This window comes from Fusarium proliferatum, assembly GCF_900067095.1.
Source record: "Fusarium proliferatum ET1 genome assembly, contig: FPRO_scaffold007, whole genome shotgun sequence".
Classification (NCBI taxonomy): Eukaryota; Fungi; Ascomycota; class Sordariomycetes; order Hypocreales; family Nectriaceae; genus Fusarium; species Fusarium proliferatum.
In genome coordinates this window covers 992,539-1,019,839 of record NW_022194796.1, presented here as the reverse complement: position 1 = coordinate 1,019,839, position 27,301 = coordinate 992,539, and the positions used below count along the sequence as shown (strand labels likewise).

The 27,301-nt window shown below is 49.8% G+C and overlaps 11 protein-coding genes across 11 annotated transcripts; 6 read left to right on the top strand and 5 right to left on the bottom strand.

Moving 5' to 3' along the window:
• Window positions 1-201: 201 nt before the first annotated feature.
• On the bottom strand, window positions 202-1,250 carry FPRO_07874 (putative Fe-S cluster assembly protein DRE2; the record flags this gene model as incomplete). The annotated part of the gene is made up of 2 exons (XM_031234022.1): window positions 202-509; window positions 566-1,250. 2 exons carry the CDS (start codon window positions 1,248-1,250, stop codon window positions 202-204), a joined length of 993 nt encoding a protein of 330 aa, XP_031083801.1.
• A 2,312-nt stretch (window positions 1,251-3,562) lies between these two features.
• On the top strand, window positions 3,563-5,265 carry FPRO_07875 (uncharacterized protein; the record flags this gene model as incomplete). The annotated part of the gene is made up of 8 exons (XM_031234021.1): window positions 3,563-3,648; window positions 3,701-3,814; window positions 3,860-3,984; window positions 4,032-4,580; window positions 4,633-4,675; window positions 4,722-4,798; window positions 4,847-5,023; window positions 5,075-5,265. 8 exons carry the CDS (start codon window positions 3,563-3,565, stop codon window positions 5,263-5,265), a joined length of 1,362 nt encoding a protein of 453 aa, XP_031083800.1.
• Window positions 5,266-5,887: 622 nt separating this feature from the next.
• Window positions 5,888-6,172, top strand: FPRO_07876 (uncharacterized protein; the record flags this gene model as incomplete). Its single annotated transcript, XM_031234020.1, has 2 exons — window positions 5,888-6,015; window positions 6,106-6,172. 2 exons carry the CDS (start codon window positions 5,888-5,890, stop codon window positions 6,170-6,172), a joined length of 195 nt encoding a protein of 64 aa, XP_031083799.1.
• Window positions 6,173-8,189: 2,017 nt separating this feature from the next.
• Window positions 8,190-9,254, top strand: FPRO_07877 (uncharacterized protein; the record flags this gene model as incomplete). Its single annotated transcript, XM_031234019.1, has 3 exons — window positions 8,190-8,410; window positions 8,538-8,705; window positions 8,921-9,254. The coding sequence occupies 3 exons, from the start codon at window positions 8,190-8,192 to the stop codon at window positions 9,252-9,254; spliced, it is 723 nt and encodes a 240-aa protein (XP_031083798.1).
• Window positions 9,255-10,655: 1,401 nt separating this feature from the next.
• Window positions 10,656-12,533, top strand: FPRO_07878 (uncharacterized protein; the record flags this gene model as incomplete). The annotated part of the gene is made up of 3 exons (XM_031234018.1): window positions 10,656-10,734; window positions 10,983-12,168; window positions 12,218-12,533. 3 exons carry the CDS (start codon window positions 10,656-10,658, stop codon window positions 12,531-12,533), a joined length of 1,581 nt encoding a protein of 526 aa, XP_031083797.1.
• Window positions 12,534-13,831: 1,298 nt separating this feature from the next.
• On the top strand, window positions 13,832-15,507 carry FPRO_07879 (uncharacterized protein; the record flags this gene model as incomplete). The annotated part of the gene is made up of 4 exons (XM_031234017.1): window positions 13,832-13,874; window positions 13,941-14,798; window positions 14,853-15,021; window positions 15,072-15,507. 4 exons carry the CDS (start codon window positions 13,832-13,834, stop codon window positions 15,505-15,507), a joined length of 1,506 nt encoding a protein of 501 aa, XP_031083796.1.
• A 601-nt stretch (window positions 15,508-16,108) lies between these two features.
• FPRO_07880 (uncharacterized protein) lies at window positions 16,109-16,818 on the bottom strand (the record flags this gene model as incomplete). Its single annotated transcript, XM_031234015.1, has 2 exons — window positions 16,109-16,548; window positions 16,605-16,818. 2 exons carry the CDS (start codon window positions 16,816-16,818, stop codon window positions 16,109-16,111), a joined length of 654 nt encoding a protein of 217 aa, XP_031083795.1.
• Window positions 16,819-17,213: 395 nt separating this feature from the next.
• FPRO_07881 (putative tryptophan--tRNA ligase) lies at window positions 17,214-18,727 on the bottom strand (the record flags this gene model as incomplete). The annotated part of the gene is made up of 4 exons (XM_031234014.1): window positions 17,214-17,624; window positions 17,679-18,003; window positions 18,055-18,552; window positions 18,606-18,727. The coding sequence occupies 4 exons, from the start codon at window positions 18,725-18,727 to the stop codon at window positions 17,214-17,216; spliced, it is 1,356 nt and encodes a 451-aa protein (XP_031083794.1).
• A 982-nt stretch (window positions 18,728-19,709) lies between these two features.
• FPRO_07882 (putative ERV25 protein (component of the COPII-coated vesicles)) lies at window positions 19,710-20,513 on the bottom strand (the record flags this gene model as incomplete). The annotated part of the gene is made up of 3 exons (XM_031234013.1): window positions 19,710-20,032; window positions 20,123-20,246; window positions 20,304-20,513. The coding sequence occupies 3 exons, from the start codon at window positions 20,511-20,513 to the stop codon at window positions 19,710-19,712; spliced, it is 657 nt and encodes a 218-aa protein (XP_031083793.1).
• Window positions 20,514-20,887: 374 nt separating this feature from the next.
• On the top strand, window positions 20,888-21,774 carry FPRO_07883 (uncharacterized protein; the record flags this gene model as incomplete). Its single annotated transcript, XM_031234012.1, has 6 exons — window positions 20,888-20,897; window positions 20,962-20,967; window positions 21,033-21,134; window positions 21,187-21,330; window positions 21,386-21,454; window positions 21,506-21,774. The coding sequence occupies 6 exons, from the start codon at window positions 20,888-20,890 to the stop codon at window positions 21,772-21,774; spliced, it is 600 nt and encodes a 199-aa protein (XP_031083792.1).
• Window positions 21,775-22,313: 539 nt separating this feature from the next.
• On the bottom strand, window positions 22,314-25,355 carry FPRO_07884 (uncharacterized protein; the record flags this gene model as incomplete). The annotated part of the gene is made up of 1 exon (XM_031234011.1): window positions 22,314-25,355. The coding sequence occupies one exon, from the start codon at window positions 25,353-25,355 to the stop codon at window positions 22,314-22,316; it is 3,042 nt and encodes a 1,013-aa protein (XP_031083791.1).
• Between the last annotated feature and the right edge of the window lie 1,946 nt (window positions 25,356-27,301).

The following is a 27,301-nucleotide window of genomic DNA, read 5'->3' as shown; positions in this document are numbered from 1 at the left end:
TCCTACGCCGACAAACTCCTATCTAGATCTGAGCCCTCCCGTGAAACCTTGCCCCGAGATCCTCGTGTGACTTGTAGCCTGTGCATCGTGCTCCGTGTTCCAAAACAAACAATCCACCTATCAAGTAAAGCTGATATTTACGCCTGCAGTGCTGCGCCATCGTTGCCCATAAAAAAAAAGAAAGATTGTAGAAGTCAAAGTTTAGAGTTGCACATCGTTATTGAGCAGGCGAACTTCTTCACCTGGTTTGAAGGGAGGAAGGCCAATATAAGGACATCCATCACAACGGAAAGCGTCGCCAAGAGAACAGTTGCCGCATGAGCCGACCTTACCTTGCACGGTGAAGTCGATCTCAGCCAGGTCGTCTGTTGCCAGCTTAATGCTCTCGAGTTTCTTGTCAGCGGTTGCACGTTTGTCGGCGTCTTCGGCAGCAAGACGTTCGGCCAAGCCACATGTGCAGTCCTTGCAGGCCCGACGACGTTTGCCAGCCTTGGGTTGACATTCGGCAGCTAGTACGTTGTCAGGATCGCATTCGATTATGAAAGCACTTGCAGGGGTTACCTACGGATACTGATAGGTCTCGCGAGATCCGCTTCAGTCATGAGAGTATCCTCATCAATTAGATCGTCGTCCTCAAGGTCGTCTTCAAGATCGATGAAGCCGACGCCGGCGGGGGCCGCCGGTTTCGGTTTCGCCTCAGCAGGCTTCCTCTTCAGGTTCAGAGGAACAGAGCCATCTGCGAGAGGACCGGGCTGGGATTTCTTCTTGCCAAACTTCAGAGTAATGGCTCCGTCATTCTCACCGTAGTCGGGTTTCTCAAAACCACCCCGCGATGATATCAACCCGGCCAAAACCGCTTCCTTTGACAAAGTGGACTCCTCCAGGCTGTTGCCATCTTGAGACTGTAGGCGACCGCTAGGCTTGAGGGACTCGGCGAGAGGACCAAGGACAGTTCGGTTCATCAAGGCGAGGGATTCGCCCAGCATAGAAGAGGCATCGGATAGGACCAAGACGAGGTCGTAGGTGGAAGGAGGTAATGTGACCAATCCCAAGGAGAGACGGTCAAGCATCTGAAGATCTGTGAAGGAGCGATCATAATCGGCGAGGACAGATGTGAGGGCGTCGGAATTGGAGGCAAGAGAAGGAGGCGCCAAAAGAAGGGTTCGCTTGGGTGGCGAGGATTGGACAGACTTCGTGACAGGCATGATGAAGTCGTCACTGGGATCGATCATGAGGGTCGCGGGCGCCATGGCGAGTGAATAGACAGCAGAAAGGAAAAATCAACGAGGTAGATGGGAAACAAGAAGTAGGGAAAGATTGAGGGACAGGCCGTTTTTTAAGATCTTCAAGGTGATGTTAGACCCAGACTTTTTGACTCGGCGGTCGCTGGTATCTGGATTAGTCAAAGAACGGTAGTACCGTGCACAGCCAATATGAACTGTGCAACATCCCCTAGCATACGAGGGGTTGTACCGTGTGGGCTGACTATCAGATGAACGGTACTGCATTTGATATCAGAGTTGCGGGGTCATTTTTCTGCTTTTCCACGGCGGGGGGGGCTTTTGGCTTCTTCGAAGGGCCCTTATTCCGACTGCGGAGACGCCGAGTACTTCTGCCGAATTAAAATGTTACTATGAGAGAGAGCCCATCATATTGGGAATGGCTTTGCAATCATGCAGTCACAATCAGTTGTCGCTGATAAGTTGATAACGAAGTAACCTCTAAGAATTGGTGTTTGGTGTTTCCGTTTGCATTTCCCGGAGATGCAAGAAATTTGTGGTCTTTGGATGGCTAAGAATTAGCCGTCAAACCATACGACTTGGCCTTATCCCTGTTGGTTTCGAGCTCTTCTTTTCTTCCGCACTTCAATTTAGGTACCTGAACTGTCCTGAGCAATGGGTACGGCACCTTAGGTAGCTGACATATGATCATTGGTAATCCGAACCAGGTGGGGGAGACAACGGCTCGGAACCACCTACCGTAGATATTGCAGTACGGGTCGGGAACGGGCGGTGGGCGATGTCGGACCAATCCCGGACAGTACGATTGCTGTTTGGTTTCGATATGCGCCATTACCATAGGTTGTCTATCACTTGTGCTCTTAGGCTCAATCTCGTGAGCGGATGGCACGGGCACGGGAGCCGCGATCCCGGCCCTCAGTTTATGGCCTACAGCCTTCGTGGCCTCCCATTGATCGTGGAATTGCGGGGAGTCTTTTTCTGGGGTATTAAACGTTGGAGTGCTTATGAAGTTATCCCCCCTCAAAATTGTGAGGCTTAAAGTGACTGATTGGTGTTGCACAACAATTTTGATACAGCGCAATTCTCGCCTGATCTTTCGTAGGTAATCGAAGCGTTCTGGTATCTATTTTTCAGTCCCGTACAGTACCTATCTAGGTCGTTGGTGACGATTTATTGGTTGAATATGTAACTTGATTTGATCTCGTGTTACACAATCTGGGTGTGACAATGTCTTGATTTCTAGCCTTTGATTTTATATTAGAACAGCAAACAGGCAACTCGACTTTCCTTTAGTAGTATTAGTCGATCAGTGTTTGTGTGTCGCTGGTATTTCTCTAGATCTCACTCGATTTCTATAAACCATATGAGTGACACATTGCGAGTAGGATCTAACTACCTTACTAGGTAATGTTATATTGACAAGAGAACAATTTTTATATTATCACCATTGCAATGCTCTTCTCCTGCCATTCTTCTAAGGTATTCTCGTATCAATAGTCTAACGTATTCCAAGGTCTGCAATATTCCGGTGCTTTAATGCTTTTCCTGCAGCCAAGTGATTGCCAGTGCTGTGCAGCTGTCAGTGACCGTTATATTTTATCTCTCCTTCTTGATTTCACCGAATCGTGGAATAAACAAACGCGTATGTGTTTCTGATAAATTCTTGCCCCAGGCAACAGTGATTCACTGCCTCCTTCCATCCTGCTCTTTCTTAAATTTCTTTCTCCTCCCTCTTCTCTTCCTCTTCTCTTCCTCTTCTCCTTCCTCAACCACACTTGCATTCCTCAACATCTCTCATCGGCACAAGAAGGCACAGGATCCTTACGCTTGCCTTTGAGAGTCATCTCTAAGATAAGGCTCTGCTTTATTTCTACTCTTTCCAACTCCGAGTGCCCTCGTGCGGAGAAACACTTGCTGTTGTCTTTGCCGGTCAACGCTTCTGTTGGTAGTAATCAGGCAATACTCAATCCTCGAGGTACGTAAAAGCTCGGCTTTTTATCTCATCTCATATGTCTTCTATTCCTCGAAATTCCCTGTTGTCGTGGAACCGCCGTTAGAAGTTCTGCTGCTTGGCTTTGGCTATTCCACATTTCGCAGTACACGTCTGCCACTTTTCTGCGTTCTCCTTCTCATCTCATATCATATTTTCAGTTGCTTGCTATTGGCATCTGTTTCCAGAGTTATTTTCTCCCTTCTCGGAAGCCAGGGAGCCTTTATTACTTCATTCCCTTCTTCATTTGTCATTACTAAACACTCATTTCATCTCTGCTCACATATAGCAGCAACCGCGTTTAGACTCGAGCCGACGATCTACTTCCATCATGTCGGACTGGAACAACGACCAGGGCGGTTCGGCCGATCCGAACACTTTTGAGCAAGAGAACTGGACCAGTGGTGGCCAAGCTGCGTATGTGCTCTCGATTGTGTTTTTCTGGAACTCGATATATTGACCTTTATAGGAACGCATCCACCAACAACGCTGGCTTCGGTAACAATGGTTTTGACGATGCCAATGATTTTGTAGGCGAACAGCCCGCTGGTGATGACAAGTGTTTCGGCTGTGGCGAGACTGGGTAAGAACCAACTTTCTGGGGGACCACAACATCTAACAAGTTCAGTCACCGCCGTGCCGAGTGTCCCAACCCTCAGGAGATGACCTGCCGCTTCTGTAAGCAGCCTGGTCATATGATCAAGGAGTGTCCCGATAAGCCCCCCATGATCTGTGAGAACTGTGGTGATGAAGGTCAGTTCCATCCATTGCTGCGTGATACTCTAGGCTCATACATCCAGGCCACATGCGCAAGAATTGCGAAAAGCCTCGCAAGATTAACCGCGACCACATTGCTGATGTCAGCGCGGATGACGCCTGGAACAAGATCAAACAGGCCGTCATTGACCGAGATGTTGACGACGCGAAGGAGGCGGTACAGGAGTACATAAAGGCCGTGGATGGTGACATCACCTACCGCCAGCTCCAGGAAGCCTTGATCCATCAAAGCATTGGCCTCTGGCTCATTCCGACTGAGCGAACTCTCGTCCAAGTGTTCACCAACATGGATTTGCAGGGCCATATCGACAAGAAATACACCATTTCTTATCGCTTTGTCGAGCAGGCAGATCGTCCTCGCGAGCTTGAAGGATGGCCCAAGAGTCGGGATGAGCTTCTCTCTCGTTTGGACGATGCTGGCGAAGTCGTGGATCGAGGTGTTCCTCTTTGCCTGAACTGCAAGGAACTTGGACATATCTCCAAGTTTTGTAGTCAGGAGAAGACGGAACGTACTGATGCGGTCAAGATCTCTTGCTTCAACTGCGGTGCGGATGGCCACCGCGTCAGAGACTGTGAGTCAACATATTGATAGTCCGTCAACTGAACATGATACTAATCCATTAGGCCCGGAGCCCCGTGTGGACAAGAATGCTTGCAAGAATTGCGGGTAAGCTTTGGGCAAAGAATCTGGAACTGTGAACTGACAGCACTAGCAAATCTGGTCATCGGGCTGCTGACTGTGAGGAGCCACCCAATCCCGCCAATGTCGAATGCCGCAAGTGCAACGAGAGTGAGTCTATATGATACCTTTTCACTGGAATTGTTCTAACGACTGTAGTGGGTCACTTTGCCAAAGATTGTCCTCAAGGTGGTGGCAACCGTGCTTGCCGCAACTGTGGTCAGGAGGGCCATATCTCGAAAGACTGTGACCAACCTCGCGACATGTCGACTGTGACTTGCCGCAACTGTGAGAAGCAAGGACATTTCAGCAGGGAGTGCCCTGAGCCGAAGGATTGTGAGTCACTTGCGTTGCTTATTGTCATAATTGTGACTGACCAGTGTCCAGGGACTAAAGTTCAGTGCTCCAACTGTCAGGAGTACGGCCACACCAAAGTTCGATGCAAGGTCCCTCCTGTCGATGAGGCTGACGGGTTTGGCGTTGCTGGTGACGGGGACGGTGGATGGTCCAACGCTGGTGCCGAGGGAGGTGGTGATGGCTACAGCAACCACAGCATTGGTGGCAACGACGGGTGGTAAACACCATCCATGGCATGAACCTGTCCTGTAAGACAGCCTCTTCTGCGATTTTGATGCGTATAGTCGTTGGACGGCATTTAACGGAGGTAAAAAAGGGGTGATGTTGGACGCGATTTCGTCAGAGGTTGGCCGTTGAAAGTAATTAATCCATGCATCCACGTAAATGCCTGATGAATCGAGCGGTCGCAATCGTTAATATTAGTCGCCTTGGCCACTCAGCGAAAGTTTTCGTGAGATGCTTGAAATGGTTACAATGTGGTGAGATCAGGTATCATCAAATCATGGACACCCATTGAGGTATTAGGATTGTGCCCATTGGGAGGAGGATCTTCCTAGTGTTCCCATGTGCTGGTGGCTAATTATTTTCACATTTTCTGAGTGCAACAGAGGATTTCAAGCTGTTGGTTTGTATTATGCTGCGGAAGGGCCGTAAAGTCGGACATACTTTGTTGTGTTAGGTGGATATAATGATTCAGCCAAGGCTGCGATGGAGACGGGGAACAGACGTTTCTAGTCGCAATTTTGTGTGTACTCTGATGATACAATCTTGCTGCGATTTATTCTCATATTCAGGTTAAAACTGTATGGTAACTCGTGCTTTACGGTGTCGTTGGCAGCAATGATGCCTCATGGGCCACTGATAGGGGGCTGTCAGTGCATCCCTCTAGCTCTATGGATTATTGGGAAAATAGCTGGTACTGGTGTCTGCGTGGATATTGATGGCGAATGTGTTGTCTTGGGCTCGGCGTGGTATAACGAGGTTGTTATTTGGAGGACTCGGCGATTTGATGGTTATGGCTGAGTTGACCAATGGGGAGTAGCTGGTGTGAATTGTGGTAGGAAACAACCCGAGAATAAGGATGTGGCGTACCTCAGCCCTACCACTGAAGATCTATCTACTAGTTAATGGTTCAAGACAACATGTCATAACCGTCTCGGCAGTGTGTTCTATGCCTGCCACTGGATATACAGATCTAACTACAAATACATCGTGACTACCTGTGCCCCTTAAATAAAATATGTATTGTATAATCAACTCTGTATCTTGTAAGCCAGTATCGTAGGGAGCGCTGTTTTCATTGCTCATCGATCGGCGGCCTTTGCACCTGAGTCCCGGAATTGTGTGCTGTATTGCAATCCACAAAGGATGTAAGAGGGTGTCTTTGCATCTTACTTCATAATAAAGATGCTCGAGAAAGCACAACTTAACGACGGGCAAGATATTAAACCATTAGGTTGAAGCCAATCAATAACATAGCAGCTATTTTGTCTCTTGTCTCCTGTCTCCTACCTCATGGTTGCTAATTCAGATTGGAAAGTCATCATGTAGGGTAACCAACTCATTGCATATCTCAGATAACCAGGGTCGAAGGTATTGGACCAAGCTAAGGTTAGGTAGGTGGTAGAAAAAAAACCCCATTCATCATAGGGCAGCAGATAGATCTGTATGGAATTCCCACTGTTGTGCTATATCGTGACGGGTGTTATACGTCAGAATCACAGCAAAGTTACCATATATGGACGTCGTATGTATGTTAAGCAACATACCTACGAGGCTTGGCTAATAGAAGGCCCAATCTCGATCATATCTGAACAGTCCACCCGGATCTCGATTATCACCAAATCGTCGATCGCTTTGTGAACCGGAGTTACTCCAAGGGCGGTCAGTAGACTGGCAGACTGGGTACCTGACGGTCTCATGGGGCAGAGCGTGACGATGGAACATTCATTCCATGGCCACATCGTTCGTAGTTGTATGGTTTTTAGGTAAACGACAATTCGCGAAGCTATGTTGATCTGAAGACCTCGAGAGTTGGTGAAGCAGGAGATGCTGTTATGTTACTGAAATGGTTGGTACTTGGCTCGGCCGAGTCCACTTAAACGTCATGCTAGGACATGGGGCATCAAGTTAGAGTTGTGGACGCGGCTCTGCTGGGTACCCGGAGATTCCAGCCTCAATCTTTACCGGAATCTTGGTTAGAGCTACAGATCCATTTTGAGATACACAATATCAATTACTGGACCAGTTTCAAGTTTCTGAAGTGACGGGGCTGCCTTGGATATCTGCAATCCTATTTGAGGTAACTCATACAGGCCGGGTTTGCGTCATAACTCAACACTTACAGGTCTTTCCCTGGCCCTTGCGTGGGCCGATGAGTTGCATGAAGACATGATGGTATTCCCGTTGTATATGCAAACCAAGTCTGTCATGTCTGTTCGTTGCCTCTACCAGCATTGCAGGCCAGTAGAGAACGAGAAGTAAGTACATGCTGTTCTGCTCCGTCGTTTCTTTGACCCCGGTTGGCGCATCGGCGCCAGTGCTAGCTTATGGAGGCCACTGGAGCTTTATTAGTGTTGGGGATTGTGGAAAAGCTTGGAAGTAGGTGTCGAGAAATGCAAGGTAGTACCCGACCGCCAGGCTTCAAACGAAATCCAGGTCTTAAAACGACCAACCTTGAACAGAATGGGAGGGGGTTCAACTGAAAATGAACGGGAACGGAGGCTTGCGAAGCATTCCATAGTATATTCAACATGATGTTCTGATTGCGGGTGAGTAGGGAACAGACCAACATATACACTGTTATCGAATCAGGCCGTGGAGAAGCCTGTATAAGTACATAAGTGAGTGATCCAGCTTATTGACAAAGCATATGTTCAGTGCCTGTTGTTTTGCCTTAAGCATCTGTTGACTTTGATGAGGGTGTAAATGCAACCAACACTGGTAGGAACGAAGCTGTTGAGTATCTGATAACTCGCATATCTAAGTTGTGACTGGCTGAAAGAGCTGACGTCATGGACGAGTCATATGGCGCCTGAATAACTGCGGTACGAGTTCCTGACACAGTGTTTTGTCCTCGGGCATGCAGACTTTAAGGTGACACAGTGTATCTTGTTCCTTCTCCTCAGTACGCCAGATTTGCATGATGGGGTTTGTTATCACGCCTGCTCTTGTCTTGTTGAAGCCTATCACCGGCCAAGTGTTCACTCACTCACGTACCCCTCACAAAAATGCCGAAGGTAATTCTTGCATATCCCCGAAAACTCGAACGCCATCAGAGTTCGACGTGATGCGAGGATACCACTGGACACAGCCGATTTCACAAGACAACGCACACTCGTGCGCGAACACAATGCGATATTGCTTGTGAGTGGCCAGAGTGGATTGAGGACCCAACCCAGTCCAGGGGGGTCATGCCATTAGCGTGCAGCCTTGATTTCTAAGGTGGAACGTCGCCAGGTGAAAGCTTCAGTGTGTCGATCTGGATGTCCAGGTTCCTTATTGCTAATTCGCCCCTGGCAAAAGAAAGGGGCTTTGCTTCAGAGCGGATGAAAGACAATGGTCCTGTAAGCTGGGTGCTGATCGAGATAGACAAGGACATGAACAAGAGCGCGTCTGATCAGAAGAGGCTCGCGACAGTCAGTTCCTCTTCGCGAGTTAGGTGTGTGTAGTAGAGTTCAGGGGGTGTGTTGCAACCAACGTCGATCCCTCGACGACGCCTCCGACTTATAAATCCATGAAAGCTGGGAGGGGGGTTTGAAGTATGTGTGTACTCATTAAGTAGAAAGTTGCAGAAATGAGAGACTCGTGGGGTTAGTACCAGCCAAGAGCAAAGAGTCTGATACAGAAACGTGACTTTGGAACCTTGGTTTCCAGAATGAAAGGCCAGACAAGGGGCGGGACTCGGGAGCGTGCCCCCAGACTGGAACACAGAGTTCCAGGAGCACGGAGCTTTTCAACCAGCAGCATGGAGCATGGGGCTTCAAGCTTGGCTCTGGTATCCAATCTCAGCTTAATTCTAATAAATCTACTCCGTAAGATATCAATCAAGATCGAGACAGTATTCGGGTTTAGTCAGGGAACTGAAAACGGATCCAGTCGCGAGATTTCCAAGATTGAGGGTGGTGAAGGAATTATTGCTGTTGTCAATGAGCTTGACGAGGCCACTCCTTGCGTCATCACAGAAAGATGCGCCAATTGGATTGGATGAAGTGGGAATGACGGTGATGGTCCCAAGTGCCCACTTGCTTCATACTGGCTCCTGCTGGAAATGGGGTGTGGAGACAGAGAAAATGCTAGCACGTCTGGCATCCGCACAGTGTCAGCATTGAAAGCTGGTTATCTCATTTTATGATTTGGACCCATTTGGATCCTTGGAAAAAGTATGTGCTAGTCAATTACGACTTCCAACGTTGAGTCTGTTTGAAAGATTGTTTTGCCGACATTTGCAAGCTATGAGGAGAAACAAAGATAACTTACCTGTCGAAGACCATTATAACTTATGGCTTAACCACATGATGCGGAGAGAGCTCGGCGGCATTGAGCTGTAATCACCGATTCGTGGGATGATGCTCGGCCATCACGATCGATTTTCTTTCTCTGGGTTCTTTCTATGGCACTTCTGTTTACAGATTCAATGCTGCTCTTAATCAGTGAAACGTTGCCCCCCTTCCCCCTTGCAACTCAACTGAAGTGATTCGCCCAAAACGCACTCGTCTGGTTGGTTCCCCGGACCTTTTTGGAGGGGAGGATCGAACGATGCAGTCAAATACAGTGCCTACAGTGTGAAGCAGGGTGCCTAGGTGCGAGGCCAGTGCCTGTCGGTTTTGTCAGCCGGCCTAGTGTCCCCCTCAGTCAAGTCCTTTCCCTTATTTTTTCGCCCCCCCAGGCCTTCTTGAGTTGCTTTCAGCAGCCCAGCCGCCGCCGTCTTTTTTTTTTCTGCGCCTTCTTTTCCTCGCTGCCAACAACGTCATCTCTGACGTCTTTTCTCAATCTAATCCTTTCACAATCCTCGTCCAACGACGCAATCCCGCAAGCAAAGCAACGCCCGCTTTGTCGCTCCTCGAAACACGGCGCAAATCTATCGTATCCTTTTTTTTTGTGTGTGTTTTGCTTCGAGAGGCACGAGCCTCAACTCCACCACGAACGCCTTTCGCGCCTGTTTATCCTTATCCCCTTTCTTAACCAATCCTTCGCTTAGTACATCATCTGTCTCTGTCTACAGAAGAGACACGCGCGCGCCTCTTCACTCTTGCTTCTGCCTCGTTGACGCCGAGTGCCGAGTATAAGCAAATATCCCTTTCACACGCTCGAGCTTTCAGGACGCATTCCCTTGGTTGAAGAGGTTTCAGAGCGTATGCTGTGCGCTGTCTGCGCTATTGACTTGTCGAAAAGCGGCCATCGCCCCTGGTCCAACCCTTAAAACCGTGCCGTCCTATAGTAGAGTCTCAGACGGCTGCCGCGTTGCTATTCTGTTCTTCTTCGCCTCTGACCTCATTTGACTTTTTCGTCTTCCTCCATCTTTGCTGCTCTACTGCCACCCACCCCACACTTCCAATCCAGCCAGCACTGTTCAACCTGCCAGCCCCAGATATAATACATCATCGTCATCATGGGGACTACAACTGAAGCCTCTGCTGGAGGTGAGTCGAAGTCCCCCAAGCAATCTAACAGCTCTCCTGCTCGGCCTGGTATGTTCTTCAATTTCCCCTACTCTTGTTTATTACAACGTCGACTTTACACCTACATGCCTTGTGCCTTACCCTATCCTGTTGCATGACGTATGCTTGTCATTGGCATCGATCATCCCTCTCTATCCTCATCTCTGTCCACTTCCGTCATCGCTTTCCTTCTCCGTCTCTTGTCATCCGTCATCGTCGAACCAAGGCCCCTTCACTCGATTGACTGTAACGCTTGCTTACATCCTGTCTTGTCATAGAAACTACGACCGACACGAAGGCAGCCGATCCTCCCGTGAAATTAGAGGCTGCCAATGCCGAACAAGCCAAACCTCTTGCCCCTCCTCCTCGACCTGGTCAACAGCAAGGCAACACCCCCGACTACTTCGCGGTTCAGGCCGGCGGATCTCTCAGTCTGGAGCCCAATCCATTTGAGCAGTCCTTCGGGGGCGCTCCAGAGACACCAGGGGGAACAAAACTACCTTCAGTTGCTGCATTGACATCACCGTCCTCTCTTCTGCCTGGTAGCAACGCGACACCATTCAATTGGGGAGGAGGCTCCTTACGTACCGGCCCTCTGAGTCCTGCAATGCTTTCTGGTCCGGCTAATGATTATTTTGGCGATACACATCATCTTCGTGGCGGATTTCCTACTCCTAACGAATCCTCCTTGAGGACGGGTTTGACACCAGGTGGCAGTGGTTCTATGTTCCCTGCTCCCAGCCCTAACTCCCAAGCACTCTTCGCTCAGCTTGCTAGTGGCGGAGCAACACCTAGCACTCTCGATTTCCATCGCACTGCGATGAGTGCTGCGGCAAAACGTGACCAAAACGGCACTGCTCCACGTCCTCAAGCCCAGCAAACTTCCCAAGCACAGCAACCCCAACAGCCTTCTGTCACTTCCCAACCCCAAGAAATGCCCAACGGTGCTTCAACCAATAAATCCGAAGCGAAGCCCGCGTCCGGGCCCTTCGACCCTCACGATAACGACGCTGCCAACGGCCTCTTTATGCTAGCCCAGGGTCGAAACGGAGCTCAAAACGCGAACCAATTTGCTGTGACGTCAGGTGCACCTGGTCACGCCCATCCTGCCCCTGTCGCGCCTCAGAATATGAATACCTCACCTCAAATGTCCAGTGTTAACGGCGGATCTATTGGCTCAGCTCGCGGTATGAGCGAAGGAAGCATGATGTCGGATGAGAGTGAACAGACACGACCCAACACCCGTGGCCGGGGCAAGAAGAACCCCCCGGCGACGAACGGTCGCAGGAAGGCGGATGAGCCTCCCGCAAAGGCTCCTGCTAATAAGAAGTCCAAGACTAATAATTCCATGTCTATGGATATGGATATGTCTGATGACGAAACTAAGATGAAGTTTGAAGATGGTGGTTCCAAGTCCAAGATGACTGACGAGGAGAAGCGCAAGAACTTCCTTGAACGTAACCGGTATGTATGTGATAGCATCATTTATCATTTGTCACTAATATCTGTACAGTGTCGCTGCTCTTAAATGCCGCCAGCGAAAGAAGCAATGGTTGGCCAACTTACAGACCAAGGTCGAAATGTTCAGTACTGAAAACGACGCCTTGACGGCGCAGATAACACAACTTAGAGAAGAGGTCGTCAATTTGAAGACGCTTCTTCTTGCCCACAAGGACTGCCCAGTTACTCAGCAGCAAGGGATACACGGTGCCTTTTTGTCCCAGGTTGTTGAGCCTTTCAACCCTCAGATTAACCCTTACGGCATGGCAGCACCTATGCCAAACCAGCAAGTTATGGCTGGCCAGGGTGTCCAGCGGCGTTTCTCATAGAACGAGTTACAGCCCCAGTTAGGACAGTTTGACAAGGTTGAGCAACTTGACCACGCTTCTCCATCGAACCACATAATGCATGGACTTGACGACCCTTTCTTTCCTCAATCACGACACCATACGACCTCACCGAGGTAATTATTTATTATATGCATATACAAGGTTTAGGTTTATTCCACCGGAGGCCTATCGGCTCACAACTTCATTTCACATTTGAGCTGTACAACATTTGATCGGAGGCAACATAGCATCCAGACGGAGGCGATGTCTGAGACCAGGAGTTTGTTGAGCTTCACTTGGAGATCACTTGACGCTCTTGTTTTGCGCGAGGAGGCCGCTCTCTCTTGAGCGTTTCTTACTAGAGGCAGCGCCGTTACAACTTTTAACTTGTACGTAAAGTATTTCCCAGCAAAGTACACGGAACGCGCAGTTCAAAAAGGTGTTTGGCCAGGTTGACCTTTTTGCCAACTTGGGTGGAGGGCGTTTTGGGGAATTCGGCTCTTGGAGATCAAATTCTTTGGTGTTTTGGTTTTGTGATTTTATACGTAGCTGCAAGTAACACAAGCTACGATTGAGATGAACGATAGTTGCACTATGAACACGAAGAGTATATACTATGATGTCGTTTCACCGGTGATATTCCATTATTTGCTTCATACTGGGTAGTAGCATCACTTGAGTGGTAGCTTTGAAGAGCCAATTGAGACGTGAGGCTGTTATTGAAGATGCTATTAGTGGCGGCACGGCCATTTTTGAGATGTTCTTTTTATCCATGTTTGGAACCTAGAGCCGCTTGATAATTCATAACCGTCGTACCAAGCTGTTCGAGTTGGGGGCATTGACGTTATTTGATTTTGCTCCACTGGCTCATGGTGAACCTATGGGTAAGAGGATTTCAAGGTGGGGTCTGGCAGCAGCCCAATTGGGTCTAGCGTTGAACAACCAAATCATCTCTCATGTAAACAAGGCGATGCGCTTAAACAGTAACATCCACGTCGCGAACCACCCATCACCATCTATGAAGCCATAAACAGATCGAACCGTCACGAATTGCATTGCGATAGCACCTGAGCCTTTTATACAGCATTTTTAAGCAGCCAGTACACGAGAATCGCGACGCGACGCGCCTTTTTGACCCTCCGCGACAGTTTCAGCATCCCCATCAGTGCCGCACTGCACCGACAACTCCCCAGCATCACGACCTCAGAATTAAAAAAAAAATCGCATCGTCGACGGTCCCGAATGCGCCACCCATGACGACTCTGGTGACGACTCGGCGGCCGCTACAAGTAATTAGCATGAGCAACGAGCACGGGCGACGATTGAGCAAACGTCTCGCTGGTAAGTTGATTGATGACGAAGGCGATGGCACCCACAAGAGACGACCCGCTGACCATCGAAATGCAGCGGCGGCGACAGATTATGAGCATGACGATGATTTCGCATTTGTTCGAAAATCGAAACGACTTAAGACGGATAAGTCAGATGAATCAAAACCGAGGCCAGAGCCAGAGCCAAAGGCAGAGCCGGTCAAGAAAAATGCCAAGGGACGACCTCCGAAGCAACGCGCTGCTAAAGTGCCGACAACAAATGGAGTCATTGCGGAGGAGACGCCTGCAGAGAGCGAAATGAATGCTACGACGAAACCTGCGACAAGAAAGAATAGTAGACGAAAAGCAAGTGTTGACGTGTCAGAAGGGCGACAGACTAAAGTCCCTAAAAGACCATCGACTAGGAGGAGCACACGAAGATCGGGGGACTCCCAGGATGAAGTAGTTCCTCAAGCAGCGTCAGCACTAGAACCGGATTCCGGGCCCCAACCAGAGGTAGAACCTGCACCGGCACCGGCTCCCCATGTCAACGGAACGTCCAAGAAACGGGGGACCCGTGTAAAGTCTACTCGACCGCCCCCGGATTGGGACAAGTCACCGCAACGTGAACTGCCTGCACAGTCGGCCACGATCGCGCTGCCTATGAGCGACACGCCCATTATTAACCGGAATAAAGAGATGCGAAAGAAAGGGGGCAGTTCCAACAGGCGGAGCAGCCTTGGTAACCGTGGAAGAAGGGCGAGCTCTCTGATTGAGAGTGGACAAACAGCAATACCTCATCGAGAGGTCAACCCCGCGGATTTCTATAAACACATTGAAGCCGAAGGCCTGACAGAACCTCGACGTATGAAGCAGTTGTTAACGTGGTGTGGCGAGCGCGCGCTGTCAGGAAAGCCTCCTCATGGTACACCGAATTCTAACGCCATTCTCGGTGGTGAGTACCATTTTCAGATGATGCATGCCATGCTCGAATACTGACTATAAATAGCTCGTGCCATTCAGGATCAGCTATTGCAAGACTTTGCGGCCAGGTCCGAATTCTCGGACTGGTTTAGCCGGGAGGACGATGCCCCAAAGGCGCCTGTAGTGATGAAACCCAATCCTAGAAACATGGAGTTGGACGAGAAATTGGCTCAGCTTGAAATCAACATCAAGAGGTATATCTATTTAGGCAACCGACTGGACTCCAGACTAACCTCCTTCGTAGATTACAAGATGAGAAGAGAGCGTGGCAAGCAATACGGAAACCTCCACCGGAACAACCACCTCTTTTCCCTGAAGACGAGATCGGACCTCTTGTTCTGCCCGACTTTGATCTCTTGGACTCGGAAGAAGGCAAAATCAGAGGCTTCCTTGCAGACGAGAAAGCATCGTTCGATTCTGTTAGGTCACAGACAGAATCAAGACTGCGCAGTATTCAGTCGTCACTCGAGTTTCAGATTGACGAACTTGCCGATAACGTTCACAAGCTCGAGCAGCGGGTTGTGGTCGCGGGCAAGGAAGCGGATAAGGTTCTCAATGTGAGCGCTCTTCGTCTTCGACAACGTGAGGAGCGAGAGAAGGCGAGTGTGGGAACAAGGGACATGCCGGTTATTGAAGTTCTGAGGAGTCTAGGGAACATTTTGCCTGAAGGAGGTGGGTGAAGGTGCAACACCTTGAATTTGGAACGAACGGCTTGATACCCTCTGTTTTTATTCATGACCCCCTTTTCTTCAGCCTATGATATTGATGACGAGACGAGACAAGAAAAGACAAGATTATGCGCCCCTTCTTCTTCTTCTTCTGAGCCCGCTTCTTCATCCCCGTTGCTTTCTTGTCATGGCCCTCAGTTACTTGTTGCGCCGTTTTTTATTCTTTGTTTGGTGGTTTCGTTTTGTTTTGCATTTGTTCTAGGGCTGAGGTCACGAGGCGATATCCCACGGAGTTTGCGGACTAGGTTGGAGGCATGAGGAGTTTGGAAGGATTGGTTATACTTGCTTTGTTAGTTGCCAACATGCAGAGGAGATCCTACACGTACGTGGTTCAGCGAATTGAAAATTCACTCGAATTCACATACTCCTTATTTCGCTCCCTGCTTGTATTCAGTGGTCCTCCAACGACGTGGAGTTCCTATCTTGAGATTTAAAATTCTCGGCCCCGTGGCCATGATAATACATGATGCTAGACGTATAGTACAATGACTTGGCGTGATATTCTTTGAAATACAGTTCTCGCCAACTTCTTCTTGGGCGTTACATGTAAATTCTAGTTCTTGACCTCAAGGGGCTCAAGAGGAGGCATGAAACCCATACCACCACCCTCGCCACCGTCAACACTCCGACTTCTCACATGGGCCCTTAACTTCTCAAGGATTTCACTGTCCTTCCAGCGCGCAGGCACGGGCCTGTAGGCGGGCTTGAAATTGCCCACAGTCTGCGCCCATTCGCCCGAAGGAGGATGCCTGGTAATCTGATCGCTCTCAGGCTTTGCGTCGATGTCAGCGGTAGATGGTGACTGGGCGGACGAAGGGTTCGTCGTGGACAGTTGCTCCTTTTGCGTCGCCCAATAGTAAATATCCCAGTCGTTCTCGTCAAGTAGTAAGTCATACTGGTCGAGAAGTTCAGGGGACAACGTGGGCAGATGGGCGGCTGCGAAGGTGGATAGAAGAAGATCAGACTCCAAGGTACCTCGTTTTCGCGACTGGTCTATTGGATAGAATCAGCAGCAGTTCACTTTGATCAATTGACAGTTGAAAACGTACAGACGAGGCGAGCCCGCTTGGTAGCGTCGTCCTCACCCACCCGGCGTAGGGGTTCGACTCTGAACTTAGCACCCTGAAGTTCGCCCACCTTGAGCTCCGAGGATGAGACATTATCAGATCGCTGTGAGATTGTTGTGGTGAGTGGTCTAACGGGTATGGAGACAATGCGGCGTAGGGCAGCCGGGCGCATAGTGCGCGAAATGAGGGAGGTCATGGCTGTCTTTTCCGATCGAGTTTTGTGAGGCGGTAGAAATATAGCAGGTCGATGCTGTCTTGTGAAGTCGGCAAAGAACTATAAATCGGGAGAGTAGTGGCAAATAAGAAGCGCTTGTCTGTCGTTGACGTCGAGGTTCCGAGACTTCAATAGCCGCGGCCGAATGATAATTTCTGACCCGGAGCGGGTGGGTCCGGGGGAGCAGGTCATGAACAGGGTTCCGTAGTTGACTTACATAGGGAATACATTCATGAAGAAATGACTAAAAAGAGTTTTCACAGCGAAAAGGAGAGCCTGATATATATGTACAGAGCGAGACGTAACTCCATTTTATCCTTGACAATGCTAGCTTTATTTCTTCTATAACGGACAATCACCTGCCGTCAGCATAATGTCTAGCCCGACTTCTCTCTAGTGCGGTCAGGCAACTCGGTCTTGTTGTCGACATTCTCCTTCTTCTTTTCCCCCTTTGGCTTCGACTCTTTAGGCTTGGGGCTTGGGTTTCCGCCCCACTGAAGTTTTCGAGGCTTCATATACGATCTGAGGACCTCATCGGTGACGGCTTTCCTCCGGCCTTGGAAGGTCTCTACAACAGACTGCAGGGCCTCAATTGCCATCTTCTTCAATTCTCCAGTGAGAAGAGTGCCGCTCTTGTAGTCGTCGTAGATCTTTTGTAGCTTCTCGTCGTCATCCTCGAAATAAGTGAGGTAGATGTAGGCCACATCTACGTCGGGGTTTCCTCCCTTCTCGCGATGCTCTTCAAGCGTCTCGCGGCCACCACTGAAGGCAAACTTGTTGATCTTGTTCTGTAGTAAATACTTTTAGCTTCTGCACCTCAATTGTGTGGCATGCAGCCTTACCTTGATCTGCTTCGCTGTATCGGTCATAAAGATGGCTGAGTTGGGGTTTGAGGATGACATCTTGCCACCGGCACCCTGCAGCGCAGTGAGAAATTTGGAATGGATCAAAGCAGGCTTCGGCGACGGGTTCTTCATCCTGTGGGCGTTGTCGCGGATGAGCCTGAAATAGGGGTCTTGGTCAATGCCCATGGGGATGAGGCACTGGATCTTGCCCAGGGCCTTGGTGCGAACGGGAGAAGGGTCATCAGACCAGATCTCGGGGTAGGATGTAGCGAAAGCAGCGCTACACTGCACAGCTGGAAAGAAGATCTTGCCGATGTTGGCGCTGTACTCAGTTAGTGCTGCGGTAGGTAGACACGCGGACGATTTGACGCACCTCCCGTCAAAGCCAAAGGCTCCACGGACCTGGTTGAAGGTCACCAACTTGGAAAACTCATAGGCGTTCGTGAGGAAGTGGTGGCTCAGATACTCGAGATCACTGTAAATGAAGGTCTTCTTCTCATCAAAGCCAAGGGCAATGATATCTTTGGCGTTCTCCAGAGCATATTTGTGGGTGTCCTCGAATGACAAGCTATCTTTGAATAAAGCCTTCTCATCATCCGTCAACATGAAAACCAATGGCACGTCGAAGATATCCTGCAACCACTTTGTGAACTCGAGGGGAATCGTGTGACCAAGGTGAAGACTGCCAGTACTAGGTCCTCGACCAGTATAGAGGAAGAAGGGCTCGCCGTGCTCGTACTTTGTAAGGATCTTGTCGAAGTCGCGGTGGCTGAAAAAGAGGCCGCGTCGTAACCAGCGGTGGGGTTTCTTGCCAGTCACCTGTTCGAATCGCTCGAGAAGCGCGTGGTCGATCTTTGAGGTATTCCACTTCCTGTTTCCAAAGTGTTAGTCACATCATAGTCAGGTCAGAGGGGTAGCACGTACGAGCAGATGGCGTCGTAGTCAATGGCAGCAACTTCACCATTCTCACCCTGAGCTCCCTCGACTGACCAAGGATTGATATCCTGGTCCTGAACGGCGGTTTTGGGAGGGTTGAGGTCCGCCATGCTGTGCAGTTTCGACTTGGTTTCGTTTCTTTGTCAAGTTGAGGCACCGCGGGGTCTTGCAATTGACAATGGCAGGAGTGGGTCTGGAGGGGCACCCTTCCTCAGACATGGGATAAATGACAGCGCACCAATCAGAATGATGCCCAAGACAGGTAAGGTATCTCGTACGTGTCGCATACCTTACCTAGAAACTCGATGATGGAAACTAGGTTCCTATAAGATGGCCATTTTTGTTGACTGCATTAGATATGTGAAGGTCATTTGTTGATTTTTAATCGTTTCTGAAAAGATTGAAAAAATACACAAAAAGTATTAAGTTGGCCTCAGCCGATATATCCAGATCTCCAGAACTTAAAAGAGTTTGAACAGACATGACTCCTATAGCCGGCAAGGCTTTATTACGGTAGGTTGAGTTATTGTAGTTGACGGTCTTAAATTGCGGCTTGAAACTAGCTGCACGGATGCCAGCTGAAAAGCCTTGGTGAAGAAAGTATACACTTAATGGCGTAAACGCTCAGAGAAGCATGCATTCGCTACAGGCTCATTTTTCATGGTGCCTGAAAGCTTGTTGCTGTGTTGCCTACTGTCTGGTCGAAATATCGATAGGTTTTACTCGACTGCACAGACCTCACAACCTTGAGTCATTGAGTCGTGAGCAGTTCTGTTGGCTCAATACCTCATGTACGTACGTAAAATTATTGCTCTTTCCATGACTTTTGTTACACATGACTCTTCAAAACAGAGACCCCAAATTGCCAAGGCCTAAACCTTGCCTTCCCAGTCCCAATCCTACATGCTACGAATTCCAACGCAAGCCTGCCCGGAAACCACTAGCATGGCCAGTCGAAATCAAGACAGAGGGACACGATCATATAGGTAGCTCCAATGCCCTGAACAGGTCTTCAGAACCCGAATGGCCGGCTGTTCGAGGCTCGAAGGAGGCTGCCGACCCAATAGATGACACGCATATAAAACCAGTCTCTTAAATAAGATGCTTTGATCGAAAGTAGGCACGGAGATACATGATCTGCCAGGCCCAGAGACCAATAAGCAACCAAGTGGTGGCGATACCGAACCACTTAACACGGTTGTTGGTGCTCTCGTTGGTATCTCGAAGCTTTTGCTCTCGGGTACGGAGGTACTCCATCTCAGTGACAAGCTCGCCAGTGATTTCCTCGATGCGGCGCAGCTCGGCCTCAACAGGCTTGAGCTTCTCGGTGGCCTGGATAGCGGACCAGTCCTTGGCGTCGGCGCCGATGTCGATATCGAGCTCAACATGGCGGGTAGGGTTGTTGATTCGCTGGGCTGAAGAATTGTCAGCATGTTAAACAATAGATTAGAGCGGAGCATGTAACGAAAACACCAAACATGCTACGGTCAGGGACCATCACATACAACCAGTAACAATATTTTCAAAACAAACATCAAAGGCAGCGTCAGCATGTGATGTAAAGACGGTCCTGGATTCCCCGACAACGTCTCTGGGTCGACCGTACTCGTTGCCAATGGCATCTCGGATCTGTAAAGCTATGTCAGTTTTGCTTTGTAACTCGTGATCTATCTGTGCGTAACGTACGTAGAGATTCACCACCATGCCATCGCCCTTGTAGCCATCGACAGTCGCTGTCACCACGACAAGTGTGTCTTTTCCGACAAAGTTGCGCACACAGCGTTCCCTCTTTGAGCTCTCTGCTTGTGCGATCAGGTCGAACTTCAGAGCACTGGCAGCGCTAACAAGCAGCAGAACGCTGCAGATATAATGCACCAATTTCTGTTGGAGAGCCATTGCCGCGGTCAAACACTTTGTAGGATTTGATCTCCCTCTCCAATAAACGTACTCTATCGTATCGTGGATGGTAAGTCGGAGAGGAAAGGCTACGTAAAGTAGTTCTTGAAGACAGACAAGGGGCTTCCACCTGAACTTGGGTCTAAACTGAAAGGTGTCCCAGTTGAGCTGTGCCCCACATGCGGGAGACACCCCCTAAGTTTAACTCGCGACCAATTATATGAATATGGCACTTGAGTTGTAGCCTCCATCACGTGTGGGTCCAGCCTCGTCAACTTCAGTCGGTTTTCGCGCCTGAGCATCACAGTCTAAACACAAACCAGCACTATCACCGGCTGATTACCTCAACAAGAGCGATCGCACAGGTTTCCAAGATGCCCAAGTGTAAGCCCGCCCCCTAAACAACTACATATCTCCAAGAGGAAACATTCGCTAACGCATATTACAGTCTTCTGTAAGCCCCGTCCCTCGTGCGCCCGAATCAACAAAGGCCCCCTCCAACTGACAACTTGCTCCCAGGCGATTATTGCGATGTCTACCTCACGCACGATTCCATGAGCGTGCGCAAGGCTCATAACAGTGGCCGAAACCATTTACGAAACGTAGTTGACTATTACCAACGTGTGTCCAGTTCGGAGGTCGTGTTATAGTATGAAACTGACGTCCTTCACAGAAATCGGTCACGAAAAGGCTCAATCCGTCATCGACTCCATCACCTCTTCTTATGCTGCTGAAGGCCAAGCACATGCAAATCCTATGCTTCCTCAAAATCAACCTGGACAGGGCTTTCTTCCCCCTCCCTTCGCATTCCCAGGTGGTAAGAAACAAGACCCCATGATAATTAGGCATCAGGAGTACTTACACATGAATAGGTATCCCTCCTCCGCCTTTCCCGGGGATGCCAGGTGCGCCTCCTGGACAATTCCCCCAAGGACTGCCTCGTAAGAACATCCTTTTCCCTCAAGGACAAAATCATTTCTGACAATATCCAGCCCCTCCTGGCGGTGGTCGAGGCATGCCCCCCATGCCCCCATTCCCTGGACCCAATGGCATGCCCGTACCTCCTAACGGTCTTCCATTCCCTCCTCCTCCAGGCGCCTTCCCGTTCCCTCCTCCGGGCGCTCCAGGAGGATCTGGTGCTTCCGGCGGTGCCCCTCCTCCTTTTCCTGGCATGCCTGGCATGCCTCCGCCTGGCCAAGGATTTCCACCACACGGATTTGCTCCTCCCGGACCCGGAGCTCCCGGACATGAGAAGCGATGAGTGTCATTTCTATGACAAGGATGAGTTTGGGCTGATTATAACCATAGCATCATTGGCGAACTGGGCGTTAGACAAGAACTGGGAAAATGGAAAGTACTCCCTGTTGGAGATACTGCGAGGTAAATGTTTTCTTTGACAAGAGGTGGGCTCCCGAGCACGAAATGAGCACCGGGTGTCTATCAATGTTGGTTTATTGTATAGTTATAAGAATACATGGTCCTGTTACTGCTGCGTCAGTCAGGCGAGTATTGTGTATGCGTGTGTATTGGTAATTATCATACATGAGAGCTACTCTCTTCAATGTCATAGTATCCTCCAACCAACTCCCATATAGAATCTCTTCAAAAACAAATCCCAGATAGCAAATCATAAGCAATATCATTTTCATAACCCTCCATCATTCGTGTCGTAAAGCGTGAATCATCAGTCATGAACCTTTTGTCTTATATCTCCTGCAACGAGCAGTGGAAATTGTTTGCCTCCCTGGTACACCAAGAATGCCATCTGCACCAGTAAACCCAATCAGTTGCTCAGCGTGTTCAGGTCCTATCGAGAGGCTTGTAATGATCGCGAGCTGCGCTCGATCTGATGACTTCTCCAACTCCATCACGAACTTCCTTTGGCCCGCTTATCTTCTTGCGAAGCTCTTGTGATCGCTTCTCACGCCGCCTCTCGCTGAATCTGCGCGGGAGGTTCTGCAACTCCTCTAATTTGCTTCCCAAGGAAAGCCTTCTCTTTTCTTTATTAGCACGCCTGTGGATGTTATTGGCTCGCCAGAATGATCTCTTGACTTCGCCATCCGCCGAATGTGGCCTCTCGTCATCGTTGTAGTTTCGTCGTAGAGATTCGAGACTAGACCGATGTCTCATGACTCGGAGGTTACCACTTGGAGTTCGCCCAATAGTGCGACGCTCAGTGGTGGGCCAATCATAGCTGGTGTAGTAGGAGCCATCACGAGGCGGGAGGACGGCAAATGTGCGCTTCATCCTGGAACTGAAGCTTCTCTGAGGTCCTTTCGGTCGGTTGTCTACCGGAGGATATTGGTAAGTCTGTCCACCGAGTTCATCCGACCAGTGCAGATCACAGTCATCGTCACAGTATCCATCGCACTCGTCTGAGTCCTCGCTAGACCACTGAGGGCGCCAAAAAGGGTGCAATTTGTTTTCCTCCACGGGGCTGTCGTCAGAGCCAAGATACGCTGGTTCACGTTCCATAGTGGGCATTCCTCTGATCCTCCCAGTGCGCGAAAGGGACAGAGTGCGCGACAAGAAGCTCGAAGGTCTTCGAGCTGACGGTGTATAATCAACCGAGTGGCGTCGTGTACGATTGAAAGCAAGGCGTACCACAGAAGGACGACGAGGGGGTTTTTCGTTCATTGACTCAAAGTAGTTACCCATTTGGGCCATTTTCTCATGAGCTGGAGTCGTTCCTGATGGGGTGGCAGGGATGAAGTTGATGACTGGTGGGTGATTAGGTGGCTCGGGAGGCGCTCGGGGGTTTCGAAGAGGAGAGTCGACATCGTCAAGAGAAAACTTTGGCTGAGGAGGTGTGGTTGGAATGTCCTCCGAGGAATCAGTCGGTATTGGCACATCCAGATCTTCCTCCGCCTCCGATTGAGTCTCGTCTGGCGACTCGGAGGGTTTCGTCGAATGATCTATCATCAATAGGGACGAGTTCTGGTGTGGGTACATCTGCACTGCGAGCGCTTCTGATACCACTGGATTGGTCCCATTTGTGTCGACTGAAGCTAACGAAAATGGAGTGTTTTGTGAGCCGTACCCCTTTGTGTTCAAGAAGTCGTCATGGCGTTCAGAACCTGACCGACGGTGACTTTCTGAGGTATTGGAAAACGTTCGTGCTCCAGGCGTGTCTTCTGAGAAGCGAAGGTCGGGCACTCTGGGTGTGTCCTTCTTCTTGTTGAGGTATTCCTGCAAGGCGTTGTGAAGCTTCATACTCTCAGTTGTCAGGGAACTGGCTCTTGAACCGTTACGGCTAGTAGGTGCAGATAGAGAGGACGAGCGAGCAGGCACGATAGGTGGATAGTCCATGGTTCTCTCATCAGAGCTTTCGGACATGGAGTAAGATCGGCCTCTTAATTGACGCCGCACAATGGGAGGCTCATCTTTCGTTGATCTATCGTTCAGCGTATGGCTGGCGCTGGTAGTGCAGCTCGACTTTCGGCTGGAGTGCGACCTCAGTGACGGCTCTCTGGACTTGGTTTTGTGTGATGATAGTCGACTAGGAACAACCACCACAGGTATGCCCCCTGCTTTCCATACTTCGCGTCGAGCCTTACTGCTGGAGATAGAATTAAATGTCGCGTTCGAGTATTGACTTTCTGACTTCGGAGCAGTGGAACGGTTTCGACCGCATGAATCGGTATGCGATCTGTCCGACTTTAGAGAGTGTGCGGTTGAGCTAGAGGACTCATTGGTCGAGTCTCTCAGAATGGTCTGTTTTCGCACATGACGCAGTGTCCTCTGCCTCTTGGGGACTGTGTCCAAAAGATAAGCCTCCACAACGGTCGAGACAGTGGATTTAGTAGAGATGGCCGACATCCTACGTGGGTCAGAAGTTGCGATTGAGGTCGATGTAGCCGAGGGGGGGGTATCACGGCTCGAGATGCCTCGCGGAAGTGTCTGTGCCAGTGTATCCGTCGTTTGGTACAAAGGCATGCCACGCACAGCTTTAGCTGCTTGTGTCGGTATGACTGTGTTGGGCTCGACGACTCTCGCTCTGTTTGGGCTTAAACGAGGCATAATAGGTGCTTCAGGCCGCTTCTTCACAGTCACCAGTCTTTGCAAATTGTGGTCCCATTCCTGCTCTACCTCACTGACAGAGCCCCAGTCGCTGTCGTTATGAACCCAATCCCCTGCTGGTGACCTGGACGTACTGCTCCCTTCCGATTGAGTTGCCAGGTTGCCCAAAGCTAGACCGAGCTTTTCAGGTCTGTCGATACGAGAATTTGAGTCGAAGATCTTGCGTACAGTTGGTCGTGAGTTCTGATTGACAACAGGCTTGTCTTCGTCTTCGGATGATAAAGGCTCTTCTCGCGCAGTTGTGAAGGAACCGGATTGGGATTCACCAGCTGCAGTACTTGAACCAGCACGGTCACTAGCAATGGGCCTTAGTAATTGCGGGCGACTTGTGGAATGAGGCGGCGTCACATCGGGCGTAGGCGGGCTCTTCTGATTAGGAGGCGTGGTGGGTGGACGCAGATGTGATGGCTGGGGAGTTCGTAATGCGATATCGGTCGCAGTTGGACTATTTGTCTTGCCAGAGGAGTTCTCCGAGGGTTGGCGCGAATGTCTCGGCGGGGTTGGTGGTAGATCTGGACCACTACCTATCCTTCGCGACTGATGTTTGAGAGTTCGTGGGCTCGATGGATGCTTTCCATTGCCGGAAACAGAAGTGTTGGTAGCCAGTTCATGTCTAATTAAAGGGCTTGAAACTCGAATTGGTAATTCGGAGGTCCTTTCGGATCGAGGTCGTGGGAGAACCTTGTGCTTTTTGAATTGTAATTGACTGGTTGGGCTGGTCTCATGTTGTGTTTGGAGCGAATAATCAGCGGGTGGTGCCATCATGACTGGCGATGGAATAGAGTGTGCTGCGAGCATGGCTTTTATTAGATAAAAGGTTTTTAGAGCTTTTGCTTCGCGGCAACGATGTTGGAGCGGTTTGGTGTTGGCATGCTGGCTGCCATCGGACAGGAAGCAGGGTTTTGGAACAGTTGCGGAACACAACAGGAACAGGTCAGACGGCGGTAGTCCGAGACATGCAAGGAGGGAGGCGACGCGCTTGAATAATGACGGGTCTTAAGCAGAGCGAGAGTTGGAAGCAGCTTCGAACGCGAGCTAGCACCCGAACATAATCGCAAACGTGGCTTACAGAGTTGCGTTGAGTGTCGAGCGCGACAGTCGAGTGCGCATACTGGGACAAGATGGGCGTGGTAAAAAATCTCGAGCTGGAATCACGTCAAAGTCGGCACATGAGATGACGGATGATCTTAGCTTCCAGTCATTACTGACGTAGATCAGAGGAAGAATGCCAGAGATGGAACAGGGACGAGGAAATGAGGTGAGGTGAGATAGCGAGAGAATTGGAGAGGCACTGGTTGAGGAACAAGAGCACCTAGAGCCTAGAGGACCTTACCCACTAACCTACCTAGATGACGGGAGAGTAGAGGAACCCAGCCATGGAAGCCCAGAAGAAGCAAGTCCTGTCTGGTAGCCTGTTAAGGATCGAGAAGGAGGGAGGGTGGCCCAGGGGGGGCAGCTGCGGAACACGCTAAAGGGCCAGTTTCTAACAGCCCTCAGTGGTCCCGTCTCAAAGACATATTCAGTGGCCCCAGTGATGCATTTCACGACCTGCAGTGGCCCAGCGGCCCGGGCCAACAGGTGCGCTTCCTTCCCTCTCTCCACTCCACTCCACTCCACTTTCAAAGGTCGAGTCACCCAGTGCAGGAAGGAGCGAGTCGTCGAGTCCTTCCACTCTCAGTGAGGATTGGCAGTTCTGGTTTCTGACACTAAACCACTGACGCAACCACAGGCTGCCCTGGGGGTCCCATTGGATTGATCCAATTCGTTTTCTGAGTGCTAAATCTGGATCTCTATTTCGAGCTGCAGTCTCTTAGCTTACTGCTTCGTGTGCAGGGAAATTCAATGCAATGATAGACGTGTCCGGGGTGTATTGTCCACATTGTCGTAGCGCAAATGCCGAGTCTTACGAGGGGTCAACTGAATAAGCGGGTGGGATCTTACTACTAACTAGAGCGTCTAGATGTTCAAGGGCGCTTCCACATGTGCAAGGGATGGTATTGAGTTCTTTGTCTGTAGCTCGGCAAAGCTGGCTGGCTGGATTGTGCCGTTATGAACCTTCTATTGGGCAGAGTCAGGCGTCTCAGTCAAAGCCTAGAACTTGAGGCGATTCCTCATACTGTGAGACAGTGCGATGAGTTGTAAGTTGAATGGATATCGCGAAGGTGAATGCAGCCTTAGAGCTCAGAGGCACCTTGGGGTTCCCAAAAACGATAGAATGCATCATAAGGTAGGACTGAACATGTTAATAACAGAGTACTTCTAAATAACCTCATTGGCTTGTGATACGGAGAGGACCATGAAGGGATAGTACCCTTTTGCGGTAAAACGAGCAGTTCGTACCTTGGATACTGCATATTTCTTGAGCCCGATGTTTGTTATTAGTTAGAAGAGGTCCAGTGGTGTTCACACACTTTTCCTTGATTGCCAAAATAGCGAAAAGTGCAAGGATCATAGCCTGATCAAGAGTTGTTGGAAGAATGGCAAAGTGCCCCGCTCATATCGTTTGTGTGGTGGAATAAGCCTGAACGTAGCCCCAAACAAGGTTGTCCAGATCGATTGATGGCTGGCTGAATGCCTCTTTGACAATGTTACAGGTCTTGATTTGGTATTTAATGGCGATCCAATGCTATTGGATATCCTCAGGTCGGTTGCCCCAAGCATTCGTGTGTTTGTCCTCTATGTTCCTTTCAACGGACCATGCCATCTGA